This window comes from Mobula hypostoma, chromosome 8 (assembly GCF_963921235.1).
Source record: "Mobula hypostoma chromosome 8, sMobHyp1.1, whole genome shotgun sequence".
NCBI lineage: Eukaryota > Metazoa > Chordata > Chondrichthyes > Myliobatiformes > Myliobatidae > Mobula > Mobula hypostoma.
Window position 1 is genome coordinate 38,216,659 of NC_086104.1, and position 16,015 is coordinate 38,232,673.

The 16,015-nt window shown below is 36.7% G+C and overlaps 1 protein-coding gene across 5 annotated transcripts in view; it reads right to left on the reverse strand.

The window, feature by feature from the left end:
• The window catches only part of LOC134350477 (metastasis-associated protein MTA3-like), a 216,570-nt gene that overhangs the window by 55,705 nt on the left and 144,850 nt on the right, over positions 1 to 16,015 (reverse strand). For all 5 annotated transcript variants that reach the window (XM_063055687.1, XM_063055686.1, XM_063055690.1 and 2 more), the window contains exons 13-15: positions 12,231 to 12,382; positions 11,281 to 11,503; positions 4,653 to 4,742 (exon numbers count right to left, since the gene is read on the reverse strand). In XM_063055687.1, the coding sequence (XP_062911757.1) occupies positions 4,653 to 4,742; positions 11,281 to 11,503; positions 12,231 to 12,382 (465 nt within the window). The remainder of the gene's footprint in view (positions 1 to 4,652; positions 4,743 to 11,280; positions 11,504 to 12,230; positions 12,383 to 16,015) is intronic.

Genomic DNA, 16,015 nt, shown 5'->3' on the forward strand with positions numbered 1-16,015 from the left:
AGATTTATTGTTACCCTAAATGAAGTACTGCTGGTGTAAGTTGAACGTGCTCTTAATGTCCACCATGAGCACATTTAGATTACACCAAATTCATTTACCCTTAACTAAAGATTGAAGATTTTAAGGATCTTTAAATGCATACTGGAAAGAAAGGGGGAAGATGTCAGAATAAAAAGTTGAGGGGAGGATGGGAAGGAGGACAAGGTAGAAGTGATAGGTGAAGTCATGTGGGTAGGAAAGTTAAAGGACGGAAGAATGAATCTGTCATGAGAGGAGAGTGGACCGTGAGAGAAAGGAAAGAGGAGGGGCATACACTAGGGATTGAATGTAAGCAGTTGAGGAGAAGAGAGGCCAGAGTGAGAATGAAAGAAGAGGGAAGGGAGAGGGGAAAAGAAAAAGAGAGAAAAAGAGATAACAAATAAATATTGAAAAGAGGAAAGAAAATAAATGCTGGAGAAACTTGGTCAGTCAGACAATGTCTGTGGGAGGGGAGACCAGTGGATAGTTTGAGTCAGAGATCATTCTTAATGTCTACCATAAACCCATATAGGTTATGCCAAACTCACTTACCCTCAACTATTACACAATTATAGATTTTTGACATGCCTTTGGCAACTAAGTTCTCTTCATTTGTATTCACTAGACATGAAAACTTCAATTTAAATACCAAAACTCTTTCCAAATAAAATAAACTCAACTTACTTCATCTCTTATAAGGTAATGGATAATAGAAACATTTCTATTGCTTGTACCCTGTCAAAGGGAACTCTTTTTTGAACTTGTAAATTGTGAAATTCCTGAATGAATGATAAAGATATAGTAAGCAGAACCAAATGACAAATATATTTTTGGCTTGAGGATGAACGTCAATACAGTATTCTTTATTTCTAAAGGTTTCTATTTTTGGCATTGCAGTCCATAAGACATTGGACCAGAATTAGGCCATTCGGCTCATTGAGTCTGCCCACCATTCCATCATGGCTGATTTATTATCGCTCTCAACCCATTCTCCTGTAACCTTTGACACTCTGATTAATCAAGAATCAAACTCTGGTTTAAATGTAACCAATGACTTCCCCTGCATAGTGTCAGTGGCAATGAATTCCACAGTTTCACCACCCTCTAGCAAAAGAAATTCCTCCCCACCTCTGTTCTAAACAGATGTCCCTCTATTGTGAAGCTCTGCCCTCTGTTCCTAGACACCCCACTATAGGAAACATCCTCTCCACATCCATTCTATCTAGGGTTTTCAATATTTAATAGGTTTAAAGGTGATATCCCTCATTCTTCTAAACTCCAGTAAGTTCAGGCCTAGAGTTATCAAATAGTCCTTATATGTTAACTATTTCATTCCTGGAATCATTGTCATGGAATGACAATGGAACCCCTCCAAAACTAGTACACCTTTTATGGATAAATGGCCCAAAACTGCTCTCAATACTCCAAATGTGGTCTGACCAAAGCCTTATAAATCCCCAACATTACATCCTTATTTTATATTCTAGTCCCCTCAAGATGAATGCTAACATTGCATGTGCCTTCCTTACCACTCACTCATCTGGCAAGTTAACCTTTAGGGAACTCTGCACAAGAAAGCCCAAGTCCTTTTGCACCTCTGATTACTGAATTTTCTCCCAGTTTTGAAAATAGTCTATGCCTTTATTCCTTCTACCAGAATGCATGATCATACACTTCCCTCTACATTATTCCATCAACCACTTCTTTGCCTATTCTTCTAATCTGTCTCAGTCCTTCTGCAGTCTCCCTGCTTCCTCAACTCTACCTGCATCTCCACCTATTTTCATATTGTCCGCAAACTGGACCACAAAGCCATCAATTCCATCATCCAAATCCGTGACATATAACGTGAAAAGAAATGTTTCTAACACCGACCCCTGCAAACCACCAATAGTCACCAACAGCCAACCAGAAAAGGCTTCCTTTATTCCCACTCTTTGCCTCCTGCCAGTCAGCCAATCTTCTACCAATGCCAGTATACTTCCTGTAAAACCATGGGCTCTTATGTTGTTTAGCAGCATTACGTATGTCACCTTGTCAAAGGCCCTCTGAAAACTGAAATAAACAACATTCACCAACTCTCCTTTGTCTACATTGCTTGTTATTTCCTAAAAGAATTCCAAGAGATTTCCCATTTTGGAAGCTAAGCTGACTTTGTCCTATATTATCAGGTGACTCCAAGTACCTGAAATCTCATCCTGAATAATAGATTCTTAACATCTTCCTAATCACTGAAGTCAAGCTAATTGGCCTATAATTTCCTTTCATCTACCTCCTTCCCTTCTTAAAGAGTGGAGTGACATTTGCAATTTTTCAGTTCTCCAGAACCATTGCAGAATCTAGTGATTCTAGAAAGATCACTCCTAATGCCTTCAGCAACCTCTTTTCAGAACCCTGGGGCATTGTTCATCTGGTCCAGATGTTTTTTCATCCTTCCAAGCACCTTCTCCTTAGTAATAGCAACTACACACACATTTCTGGCACACTGCTAGTGTCTTCCACAGTGAACACGGATGCAAAATACGTATTAAGTTCATATGCCATATCTTCATCCCCATTACTACTTTTCCAGGGTTGTTCCCTATCAGTCCAATATCCACTCTCACCTCTCTTTTGCTACTTATATATCTAAGAAACTTTTGATATTCTATTTTACATTCTTGGCTAGAAAACCTTCATATTTCATCTTTTCTCTTCTTATGGCTTTTTATTTGCCTTCTATTGGTTCATAAAAGTCAATCCTCTAATTTCCCACTAGTTTTTGTAATATTATAGACCTTCTCTTTTCCCTTATGCTGTATTCGACTTCCCTTGCCAGCCACGATTGCATCATCCTGCCTTTAAAATAGTTCTTCATTTTTGTGATGCATCTATCTTACACCTTCCAAATTCCTCCAAGAAACTCCAGCCACTGCTATTCTGCTGTCATCCCCACTAATGTCCCCTTCCAATCAACTTTGGCCAGCTCCCCTTTCATGCCTCTGTAATTCTCTTTACTCCATTGTAATACTGATACATTTGACTTTAGCTTCTCCCTCTCAAACTGCAGGGTGAATTCTATCATATTATTATCACTATCTCCTAAGAGTTCCTTTACCTTAAGCTCTCTAATCAAGTCTGGCTCATTACACAACACCCAATCCAGAATAGCTGATTCCCTAGTGGGCTTGACCACAAGCTGCTCTAAAAAGCCATCTGGTAGACATTCTTCAAATTCCCTCTTGGGATCCAGCACCGAACTAATTTTCCCAATCTACCTGCATATTGAAATCCCACAGGGTTATTGTAACATTGCCCTTTTTACAGCCTTTTTTATCTCCTGTTGTAATCTGTACCCCACATTATGGCTACTATCTGGAGGACTGTATACAACTCCCATTAGGGTCTGTTTACCCTAGTAGTTTTTTAAACTTTACCAATAAAGATTTTACATCTTCTGCTCAAATGTCACCTCTTTCTAAGGATTTGATTTAAATATCTTTTTACCAACAGAGCTACTCCATCCTCTCTGCCTACTTGCCTATCCTTTTAATATAATGTATATCCAGTCATATTTGTTACATGTCGTGCAAAAAAATTTCATAAAACAAAAATTACCCCACAGAGAATGAATACATGAAAATCTTTAACTCTTTGGGAGAGGGTGAAGTGGGGCCAATTGCCCTTTTCTTGCTACTACAAATTAGCAGGAGGTTCAGAAGCCTTAGGATCTACCAAGTTGAGGAACAGTTATTACCCTTCAACCATCAGGCTCCTGAACTGGTGTGCATAACTTCAATCAACACTATTAAGAATTCTATGATTAACAGATTCACTCTCAAGGACTCTTTACAACTTATGTTTGCAGTATTTGTTATTTACATAGCTTGTTTTCTTTTGCACATTAGTTATTTGTCAGACTTTGTCCATTTAAGTGTAGTTTTTCTTTGCAAATTCTATTTTTTTTCTTTTCTTCCGATAAATACCTGCAAAGAAAAAGAATCTCAAGGTCCCATATGGTAACACATATGTACTTCAAAGGAAGTGGAAAATAATACCAGATTTGTTGTATCCCTAAACCTGTTGTGCTGGAAATTCTGTTTTAAATGTCTAAGTACTCTATTGACTAGTACATTATCATTTTCCCATTTGTAAAATGAGAAAATACAAGAATGAATATATATGAGAAAGGACCTAGTATGTGACAAATGAACTCTTCTTGGGCTTCCAGCTGGGTACAGGTATTGATTTTAACCAACGTTTCAAGGCCAAACTCTGCGATCTTCATCAGGCATGATGCCTAGGCATGTCTAGCCTGGTGGTATATATATACTCCTGTCGTCCATCCCTCTTGATTGGTTAATCCTCATCCAATCAGGTTTCTGCTGTCCCACCTTGTTTACAATCAAATTCCAGTTCCTACTTAGAGCGAATCTTTTGTCTTAGTTAAAATTCTTTTCCTCTACTTTTATTTCAATAGCTTCCTTTACCAGGTGGTCCCAAAAGCCATTAGTGTGGCACAGCTGTCGAAGTCAATGCTATATACCTCCTGTGCTCTGTTTATTCATTAATATACATACTCAATTCAGATATATTTTATTACATATCAATGAAGCAGCATTTCTTAGTATTTTCCCAAAATCATTAACACCCACCTAGATACTTGATAACACTTGCCAGAGGCTTCCTCAATGGCTCTTTGATATTCAGTGGCCTTTTCGCTGCATCTGGAAACCTAGCAGCACCTGTAGACAGAACAGGAAACATCTAATGCGCATGTAACAGCTGCCAGTAACAGACATGATGACAGCGTTTTTCAAGTAGAATTATTTAATAACATAAACTTCCCATTTCCTGTACAATCAAATACTTAACCAAAAAAGTGATATCAATTGCAAAATCTAAAAACTCCAAGCTAAAAATTCTGAAAAACATTCAACCTGCAGCAATTGGTGATATTTAACTAACACTGAAAAAATCAAGTTTGTTACCACCTTTGTTACCTGCATATTGTGGTAATAGATTCAGGGTAAGAATAAAGGCCTTTTTCAAATATAGCATTTTTAACCAGTGGTAAAATTACTATCAAAGGCAATAAAGGAAGGTCCAACATGTGCTTACAAATCCAACCTGCATAAGAATGAATGTTGTTGCAACAAATTATTACCAGGAAGGAATACAGATTTGTCAAAAAAAGCATTTTATTTTCTATTTCTATGAACACGCAGTCAGTTTTTATTTAAGTGCCCTGCCCATCCGTTCAAATGGATATGCGTTTTTTTTTAAATCCAGTGCCCAGGTCATTGTTATTACTAGTACCTTTAATGCAATCTAAAGAATGCTTTTGATTTTAGGCAGAAGAATCTCAACATTTTCACCTGGACGGAAGTATTCCCGTGACACCAAACAGGCTTAATGAAACTGGGATACACTTGGCAAATTCTTTTGTTGTACCTGTACCTAACCATACATCTACCTATGATGATAAAATTGATGACTTGAAACTTGTCTTAACACTTTGGCATGTCCAACGTTTGAAACACCATTTCTTGTAATAATTGGAAATTCCTTTACGTGGAAGTTCACACTTATGGAGGGTCTAAATCAAATAATTAATCTGTAATGTCCAGAAACAAATCAAGGACGTTCATCAGATGACATCTTCTGCCAGATACATAACTTACTGCTTTAGGGGTCCTAAGCACTATTAACCTGCTCTAATATTTCTTACAGCTCTTATAGGCTGCAGTACCCTTTGGTCCAAGTAGTCCCTTAAATAGCATGGCAAATTCACCACATTGCTAGTTGTTTTTTTAAGTTCTTCTCTGTGGACATGATTCTTCAAGCATTACGTACATTACTAATGAAGACACCAAAACTTTACATAAGCCTGCATGTAAATCTGTCAAAAACATCTTCCTTTTCAGATTTTACCTGATACATTCACAATGTAATTGCAAGATTCAACTTAATTGCAAATTCTCCACATGCATGAATTCTTACAATAATCACAAGGAGATAAATAGAATGGCCATTTCTATTGACAGGTGTCAGAAATCTTCCCAATTAGAGATGCCTTCTCTCTCTATCCAGTCTTGTTCATTCAGTGTATGGTGCCATGGCCCTGATCATCATTAGATCTGCTAACAGTATCAGGTGTGGATCAAAACACCTCATGCAGCCCTCATGAGGAAATCACATTAAGGTTACAAAGTGACTGGAGACATTCATCACTTCTCCAAATTTTATGATTGATGCAACACTATCCAGAAATGGAGGTTATTATACTTCACTCCAAAAAAAGGCACATTTTTTTCTTTGCATAATGCTAACTATACTAGAGTTAAATCTTTAATTACCCAGGTTACTATAACTAATTCTGAATTTTCTTCTCTCCTTTACAATAAATCCTTCTCCAAAACTGCATCTTATTTCAATTCAATCAATACCTAGTTTTTTCAATGTACATAATCTAAGTAAGTTGCACTTATTTTTAACATTCAAATGGTTCATCAGAAGTATTAGAATTCTTCACACCAAAATCTTGGAACTATTATTATAATATCATTTTAGGTAAATATGCTGCCATTATTTAATAACTATGTAACCAGCAACTGTAGAACAGTAGCTTTCAAGAGTTCTATAGGATATACAGGACATCTGCAGCATTTTAACACTCTTTACCTCATTCTAAGCTCTCTTTCCACTGCAGACAGCAATAGTGCCTTAAAATATGAATTACATTAAAATTCCTCAAGTGAACCAAATACTGAAGGAGAAGCGAAAGTAGTCATAACACTGGGGGGGGGGGAATATTCCATTTTGTCTACCCCATGAATGCTTCCTTCAGAATTATCTATAGTATTCAATATTTTGGGAGACAATTACAGTAACATAATGCTAGCAGGAACTTCCGTGGTTAAATGCTGTCATCGCAAATTAGTGATCTGAATTGGCATGTTCTTCCAATTGCTCACTCTACTGTAGCACTTCCCTGTGTCATTGCGGAGTGAGATGAACAGTGCGTATGAAGTTGCAGTACTTACATAGTACAAGTTCTCCACAGGTTACAGTAGGGTTCCATTCCTAGGAACTGTCCGTAACCTGAGAAGCTCCAAAGTCAGAAATGCCACCCAGCAATATATTTTTAAAAAACACAGGACAACCAAAGACAACATGTAGTAAACCCAGAGTATTTAATTCAACCACTCAGATACTGTATTGCCATAAACTGATCCCACACGATAGAAGATGCAATGCAGCCCTGCAGCCGCCGGGAATTCCATCTTGCTGGTCTCCTAAATGCTTGCTTATGTGTACGGGCTGCACAGAAGTCAGAGGTTAGTGGCCTGGGGAGGACCTGTACGTTGTCACTCAACGTGCCAGAAAAAGTTTCAGATCTTTCCATTTTACCACAGGTGGAGATTAGTACAATAAGTTTTAATTACTGAGAATCAATTCCTTTGATATTGAAACTTAAAACTTAACGCAGTATCTTTGTCCTAACGTAAAGTTCCTATTATCTTTTTTCTTTGTCCATTCAGACCATTGTTTCCTTTCACTCTGTCCTTGATGTGACATGTAATATTCTCACTTGTATTCAAGAATTTAAACTATATTGCCTTGAAATTCATCCCTGGATGGCAACACGAAACATGTTACATCACTGTCAGTTCACTGTTCTGTCTTGAAAATCAATTTCCGTTAATAGGGATGAGTTTCCTGCCAGGCATCAATGACCACTTAACCACACTGGTTAATGAGAAACATTTACTACCCTGATCACACAAATATATTCTCCAAAGGAGGGATTTAAGAGGAGACTAAAGGAGAGTGACTGGTGTTTATTCAAAATCAGTAGCAAAATGTAGACCATCATATTTTAGTGTGCTTAGGGCACAAACAACTAACAAATCTGTGCAAATTTGAAAATATGCCCTCTTCATGTTCTTGCAGTATCAGTCAAAATACAAACACGAATATTAAGTTAGAAAATTCACAAAACCCTAAAGAAGCGAAATAATCAGTTGCTGTACGCCACGTCAACTGCCATTTAGGTTTGCAAATTCATTAGCACTAGACTGCCAAGAACTTGTGCATAGAAAAACCATTTGCATGTGTACAGGTGTGGAGCTGATGAAGGAAATATTTGAGGCTGGGTCTGGGAAATGCAATGGGGGAGAGGACTATGATGAAGAAGGAAGATCAGAATGAGGATCAGATGCTGGTAAATGTTAGCAAGTGTAAGGCAGTTGAAGAAGAATGCTGATTGTTGGACGGATGTAGTATGTTGGATCAGACAATTAATGAGTGAGAGGACTCAAATGTTTCTTGTGGGGTAAGTACGAGAGCTGAATAGTCGAAAACAGAGTACTTGAAAGAGAGCAAGTAAATTAAAAAGGTGAGCATAAATCCTAAAAGTGGTGGCCTCCTTGAATAATCAAGCTGCAATACAAACATTGCCATTCAAACCAGATTGGAACAAGGTCTCCAACTTTTGCGCTTTCGAGCAATCTGAACTTATATTTTCAAGCAACAAATGTTTCACGGAGAACAATGTCACAGTATCTTTCTAATAGGGAAAGTATCACATCTGTGTAAGACCAAAAGAAAAATTCCTAAACGTTTCTCAAAGTATCTATGATTTCCTTTTTATAACATACAACAGGAGTAGAGAAAATGAATGGCTAAATGAGAAGGTGCTAGGTGGAAATTTTATCAATGTGTGTTAGCTATTTCAAAGTAACTATTCTATTATCTGGACAAACAAGGCAAAAGGTCTGGCATATAATTCACTTCTTAGGCAAAAAATGGTGAAACATAGCAAGAATAATTAGCTATTTAATCAACTCTGCAATTTTGACAGATTATTTTATTTTAAAACAAAAAACCTTAATATAAAATAGCCCCTTGGTTATTTTGCTCTGAACACATAAATTCTGTGTGTTCTTACTTGCTATCCAAACAAAATATTGCTATATTTATTTTCAGGGTATTATTCTCCAGCAGCAATACACCATCTTATTATCTTGCATTTATTAAAAAAATAGGTTGGTAAATGCATTATTTCAGCAAGACAGCCATTCCTGAGATGTATGCAAGGAACAACAGGCACAATTCATTCAAAGAGGTCGCTGTCAGCAGAAAACATTCAGCGTATTCCAACATTGTACATCACTGCTAAATAAACAAAAGTTTTTCTTACACAATGCACACTTTAATTTTATAACTCAAAATTATGTTACCAAATAGTTTTCCTGGGCTGCCATATATGTTCTTCAATTATATATTAAACGCTTGAAAATACTATAAATCTAATAATGCGTGTTGTTTGAAATGTAAAGACCAGGATGAAAGGAAAATGCATCCATTCTAACATCAGATGTGTATTTCTTCAAGTCTAATGTCCATTGCAGGCTACAAATCAAATAATAATTGCATTTGTTGGCACCGTCTTACAGCTGAGTGACAAACCAGTACATCTAGATGGTAATCCCTCTAAGAGTCTTCGCCAGAGGGTTGACTCATCTACCTCTAACACTAACTGCACTTCAATATGAGGATTTGCCCAAAATGGAGTGGAAAATGGAACTATTCTGTTTTAACATCTCTTTCTGATCCTTTCTGGGCATTAGGAAACTAACATTTCTCAAACAAATTTGGCAACAAAGTTTGATCTTAATAAATCTCACAAGAAGTTGACTCTTTTATATATTCAAATTTTACTTACCTTGTTAAATTGGAAAAAGTAAGATAACGGATAAGTTACACCATTACCATTTTTTAAACAAAATATACTGGATAACTGCTGACATCTTGCACTTTCAAAGTCCAATTAAACCATTCATTTACATGCATCAACACATTTTCAGTGATACTCTAACTCCTGAAGAGTTCATCGTATTCAGGAAATCTGTCTTCAGCTTTCCTCTAGTACGAAAAGCATATTTCAGACATTCATGTACTGCTGAATTAATTTGTATTCAGTTGTGATATTACAAAATGTCAGCTTGTTCAGAATAATTACTTGCATGTCCCATCTTCCAGTTCTTCCTATATTTCATAAATTGCCAATCAAGCAATCTCTGCATTGGAATAACGGTATGCTGTCAATCAGAGGTTTTACACAATGTGGAACATTTACAAAGATGATTGTGATTATGTATTATTAGAAATTGCATGCACCATTTTAAAAGAATCACATGATTTACTACAGGCACAAATGAAGAACAATAAACAAAAGTGCAGCTGCAAAAGGTGCCAATCATATCAATAACATAATGGGTTATCACCCAGATGCCATTTACACATGGCTTGCAACATTGAAGTAACTTGCATTTATGATTGAGAATGGAAACTGAAAGCGTTTTGTAGGAAGCTCTACTGCAGTAAACTCTTTACTTAAGGCTTCTATCATAATTTTCATCTTGCAAAGTATGCTGAATATTAATTGCTGAATATTCAGCACTATTTGTGGAAAAAATGACGTAAAAGCATGACAAGCGTTTTGAAAATGATTTTTTTTTTCTGCTTACAGCTACATATTTACCAGGCTTCTAATTCATGTCACTGGTTTGAATTTTATCCTTTGGCTTTATGGAATCAAATTGCATTTCTAAAATCTCATATATTGCCCAGGATAGTTTGATTGCATCTAAAGCAGCAGATGTGAAGCACAACACAGCCAACTTAAAGAAAGAACGTCTGCTAATATATCTACTTTGCAATCATCCTGGTCGATGAGTAAATTTTATACTTAATCAAAAGCTTTATGATCAAATCAGAACTAGATCTAGAGAAAACAGTATAATTTAGGGGAATGTACACCAGTTGTAAGTCAAAATATATTTTTAATAATTCATGTTTTATCTTAAGGCAATGACTACTTGAATGCCACCTATATTATAGACACATTAAAACTTTATGTATTTGTTTACATATTATGGGGCTTAAAAGTACCAATTAACTTTTGGAATATTCAAATCACTTATTTACATTATTATAAAAGCATTATAAAATAAAAATGACTGCACAGTTTTTATTTTAATTGCAATATAAATTACACACTTTGACAAATATTTTTAGAATTTTGAAGCAGACAGTCTTCCTTGAAGTTGCTTACACAATAACACAAACAGCTACAGAAGGCTTTTGAGCAAATTCAAAAAAAAAATCCACACAAATAAATAATGTAAAGTCATAAGTTCATTTATTGCAAACAGTGGGACAGGGAATGATGGAAAGCATGGAAAAATCAAAGCTAAGAATTTAAAAAGTTCTTACATTCTGCCTTAATGGCAGCACAGTTAATTGGAACAAATGGTCTCCTTGCTGCCTGTTTCAGCTGCAAAATATCTCTGCAAACATGTCTGGCAAGTTTTGTAAGACGTGTTGTCTGCAGAAAGAAAGACTGTCGTGTCTTCAACGTAGACTTTGGACTATCGATATGCATTGGCACACCATGCCCTGGTTGACCATGACGAAAGATGCCTCTTACACGTGGTTCCTTTTGAAAATATAGAGAAGGAAAGCATTCAGTAAGTGAATTCATTACATTTTGAAAAATAAGATGGTTACAAATTAAATCAAACTGGTAAAGTTGGATCTGTTAACACCTGAATTTACACAAAAGTATCCTTTTTGAGGCAACAGAGATGATACACATTAGCCACTCCATGGACTGATGTCAAAAATCCTTTTATAATGGATTTCACTCTGCTTTCAAAATTCATCCTTGATGAACTTGATCAGTTTATATTTTTAAATAGCATGTGTCAATGTTGTAACATATATGTGCATATTTGTTACATATTGGTAATGACAATTTTACTATGATGTAATATCATATTCATATTTAAAACGAAGCTGAACATTAACTTTGTCAACCCTAGTATACTTTGAAGACAGTGTTCTTTAAGCAACTGAAAGATTACAAGGTAATTTTGCAATGAACTATTGGGCCATCTTATATCCAATATTTTCCTTTTAAGCAAGTGAGAGAAAAATTAAGTGGCTTTGCATTCCAAGGCCAAAGGTAGCTCAAAGTACTATGATTATGGTTTAACTTTTGTATTAGAGCAAATATTGCTTTATTAAACTTACAGGTGATATGAACAATAATAAAAACTTGATGATAGAAATAAAGTCCAGAATAAACTGGTCCATTGACAGTGTTGACAGCTAATCAAAAATATCAGCATAATTTAGGAAATTCAGAGCTTTTAGCTTGTTACCGAAACATCATGTGGTGGCGACATTTTTTCTGCTTCTGTTCGAGTAGGCATCTTTAGACCACCATATTTCTTCCAGTATGTCCAACATGAAGCACAAAGTCTACATTGCATATTTGGAGGTCCCCAGGAAAACCACTGTTGAGACTGTGTGGCTGAAACAGTACAGATTGGGGAAAAAAGTCAATTATTCCAATTATGAATGTTTTGAACATAATTGCAGAAATTTGGAAGAAATTGCACTAACTTAACATCTTTCTAATTTTGTGACCATTCCAATACCTGTGGCTTACTGAATTATTTCCTGTCAGATTGCTTCAACTTAAAACAGAAAATCAGTAACTAAAATCAATAATGTGTAAGCATCCCCGTTACAGGTAAACCTAATGGCACAGTTTCCACCAACATTCGTAAATCTGATCAACATTTTAAGTTGATAAAATTCCTTCATGGTTTTCTTTTTGCCAGATTTTGCTCCTGAAATAATCAATGATCACATGGAATCAAAATGCTATCTGTACATCATTGGGTCTTGACGGATTTGAACCTAGTAGACCTAATTTTGGCTTTGTTATCATCACCATTGTGAGGAAATTATTATATGTTTCAGCTTACTACTTCTTTAGTATTTTGTTTGCAATTTCTAATTTCTCAGCACATACTCTATATGAACCCTTGTTTTAGCAACATGATATTTGAGCACCTGTTTAATACTGAGCTGCATGGTACAAATAATAACTATATTAATGCACCTTGTGTGAAGGTTACTTTTAATAAGAACTCACTTAAAAGTCTGCCAAATCTTTCCTATTTCAATACATCTGGAAAATAATCCAGTGTCGGAATCCAAGCCAAGACTTTTCTGGCCTGTGAGATGAGAATATAGGACCAGCAAGATAAGACCTCCAGCTGCCACGTAGAGACTTTGCCAACTTGCAAAACTGGATTGAGTAAAACACAGGTTTATTGCAGAATGAGTGGGAGCAGAAATTCTCATTGTAATTCTCTGAGGAATGGTGCAGCAAAGGATGCTAATCAGCCATTATGCTACCAACAACATTCGAATTTTAGTGCCTGTGCTTTTGACATGTACAAATTAATTGTCTGAATATCTCCACAGGCAGGGATACCAGAAACTTGGACAAATTATGGTCAGACTTCCAACATTTTCTCTTCTACCTCCCCCCGCCCCAATTGGGCAGAAGACACAAAAGCTTAGAAGTACGTACCACTAGGCTCAAGGAGTGCTCTATCCAGCTGTTATTAGACTTTCAATAGTCCCCTAATATGATTCATGACCCCAAAATATACTTCATTATGACCGTGAACCTTCTCGTATACCTGTACGGCACTTTTTCTGTAACCATTTAATTTGCATTCTGTTATTGTTTTCATATGTACCACCTGAATGCACTGCTGTAATGTGACAATAATAAATGAATTTACCAATTTGGTAGTCAGGAACAACAAGAAATGCAGAACAGAGCACATTTCCTGGATTGTCATCACAGCACAATGCACTTACCTTTTATAAGAATGCACACTTTCCACTGTCATTCCCAGAATATAGAGGTTGTGCATGCTGGAGTGCATCCCAGAGTCACAAAAATAGCCGGAAATTTTAAAGGCTGAGCAAGAGTTCTAAACCCAATCACCATGGGAATATGGCAGCCAAATGTAAAAGTATAAATACAAAGAATACTGCATACGGTCTACACAAAAGAGATGCAGTGTTCTAAAATTACTCTGTTTTAGGATCACTAAAGTAACTCATCTGTCAATAGTAAACAACCTTATTGAATACTGAAAATACATTAGGGGTATCTAAAATGACATTTACAACAAATACTCAGAAAGGAGTCATAGTCTCATGGGATACCCATTTACGACAACGATGGCAAGAATTCTCTTCAAAAGATTTTGAATCTTTGTGATTCTTTACCCCCATAGTACTGTTAATGCTTACTGATGAAATAAGAAATATTATCAACCTCAGCATATCTGACTGCAGATGAGCTTTGAATCATACTCTACGCCATTATTAAGTCGGTTGATTTCTACTGTCACTACACTACTCAGTTGCTCATTTTTGTATGTGCTGTTGAAATCATCACCAATACTGTTGTTACTTCTACAGCTAATTTGAAAGCACTTTTGGCTGACATCCTACTCTCTGCACTATAAAGCTGAGGTCAACTAAAACTCTGCACTCCAAATTCCATAAAGCCCCAAACACGTAGTTCAAATTCTGTTTGGTGCCTCTACTCACCAAATTGGGATTCAATACTTTCTGCATTGAATCCCAATTAAGTAATACCTCAATTTTTAAATTCTCTTCTAGACATCCCTTCCTGAATGTTGCCACTTCCCTTTCATTCATTAAGAGGTTAGTTAAAACCCAGCACAATCTTCACTGAGTTAATTTGATATAAATGATGTATTTCACTGCATATTTCAATGTACACGTGACAAATAAGGCTAATCATCTTCAATAATCTCAACTCTATCTCCTTTACCATAGTGCTGGAGAGGGATAGGAGCAGACAATTTGGGAAAACATTTAATTGGGGTAGGGGAAATATGATGCTATTAGCCAGGAACTTGGGAGCATAAATGAGGAGCAGATGTTCTCAGGGAAATTGCGTAGCAGAAATGTGGCAAACGGTCAGGGAACATTTGCATGGCGTTCTGCACTGGTATGTTCCACTGAGGCAGGAAAGGATGATAGCATAAAAGAACCATGGTGTACAAAGGATGTAGAAAATCTAGTTAGGAAGAAAAGAAAAGCTTACGAAAAGGTTAAGAAACTAAGTACTGATGGAGCTCTAGAAAATTATAGGGTTGCCAGGAAGGAGCTTAAGAAGGAAATTAGGAGAGCTAGAAGGGGCCATGAGAAGGCCTTGGCGAGCAGGGTTAAGGAAAACCCCAAGGCAATCTACAAGTATATGAAGAGCAAGAGGATAAGCTGTGTGAGAACAGGACCAATCAGGTGAAACAGTGGAAACGTGTGCATGGAGTCAGAGGAGGTAGTGGAGGTACTTAATGAATACTTTGCTTCAGTATTCACCAGGGAAAAGGACCTTGGTAATTATAGGGATGATTTACAGTAGACTGAAACTCTTGAGCATATAGACATTAAGAAAGAGGATGTGCTGGAGCTCTTGAAAAGCATTAAGTTAGATAATTTGCTGGGACCGGATGAGATGTACCCCAGACTACTGAAGGAGGTGAAAAATGAGATTGCTGAGCCTCTGGGGATGATCTTTGCATCATCAATAGGGACAGAAGAAGTACTGGAGGATTTTGGGTTGCAAATGCTGTTCCCTTGTTTAAGAAGAGAGCTTAGGGATAACCCAGGAAATTATAGACCAGTGAGTTTTACTTCAGTGGTGGGCAAGTTGTTGGAGAAGATCCTGACAGGCAGGATTTATGAACATGTGGACAGACATATTTTGATTAGGACAGTCAGCATGGCCTTGTCAAGGGCAGGTTGTGCCTTGTAAGTCTGAGTGAATACTTTGAGGATGTAACAAAACATATTGATGAAGGTAGAGCAGTGGATGTAGTGTAAATGGATTTCAGTAAGGCATTTGATAAGATTCCCCATGCAAGGCTCATTCAGAAAGTAAAGAGGCATGGGATCCAAGGAGACCGTGCTTCGTGGATCCAGAATTGGCTTGACCACAAAAGGTTAGGGCAGTTGTAGATAGTTTGCATTCTGCATGGAGGTCAGAGACCAGCGGTGTTCCATAGGGATCCGATATGGGTCCTGTCCTCTTTGTGATTTT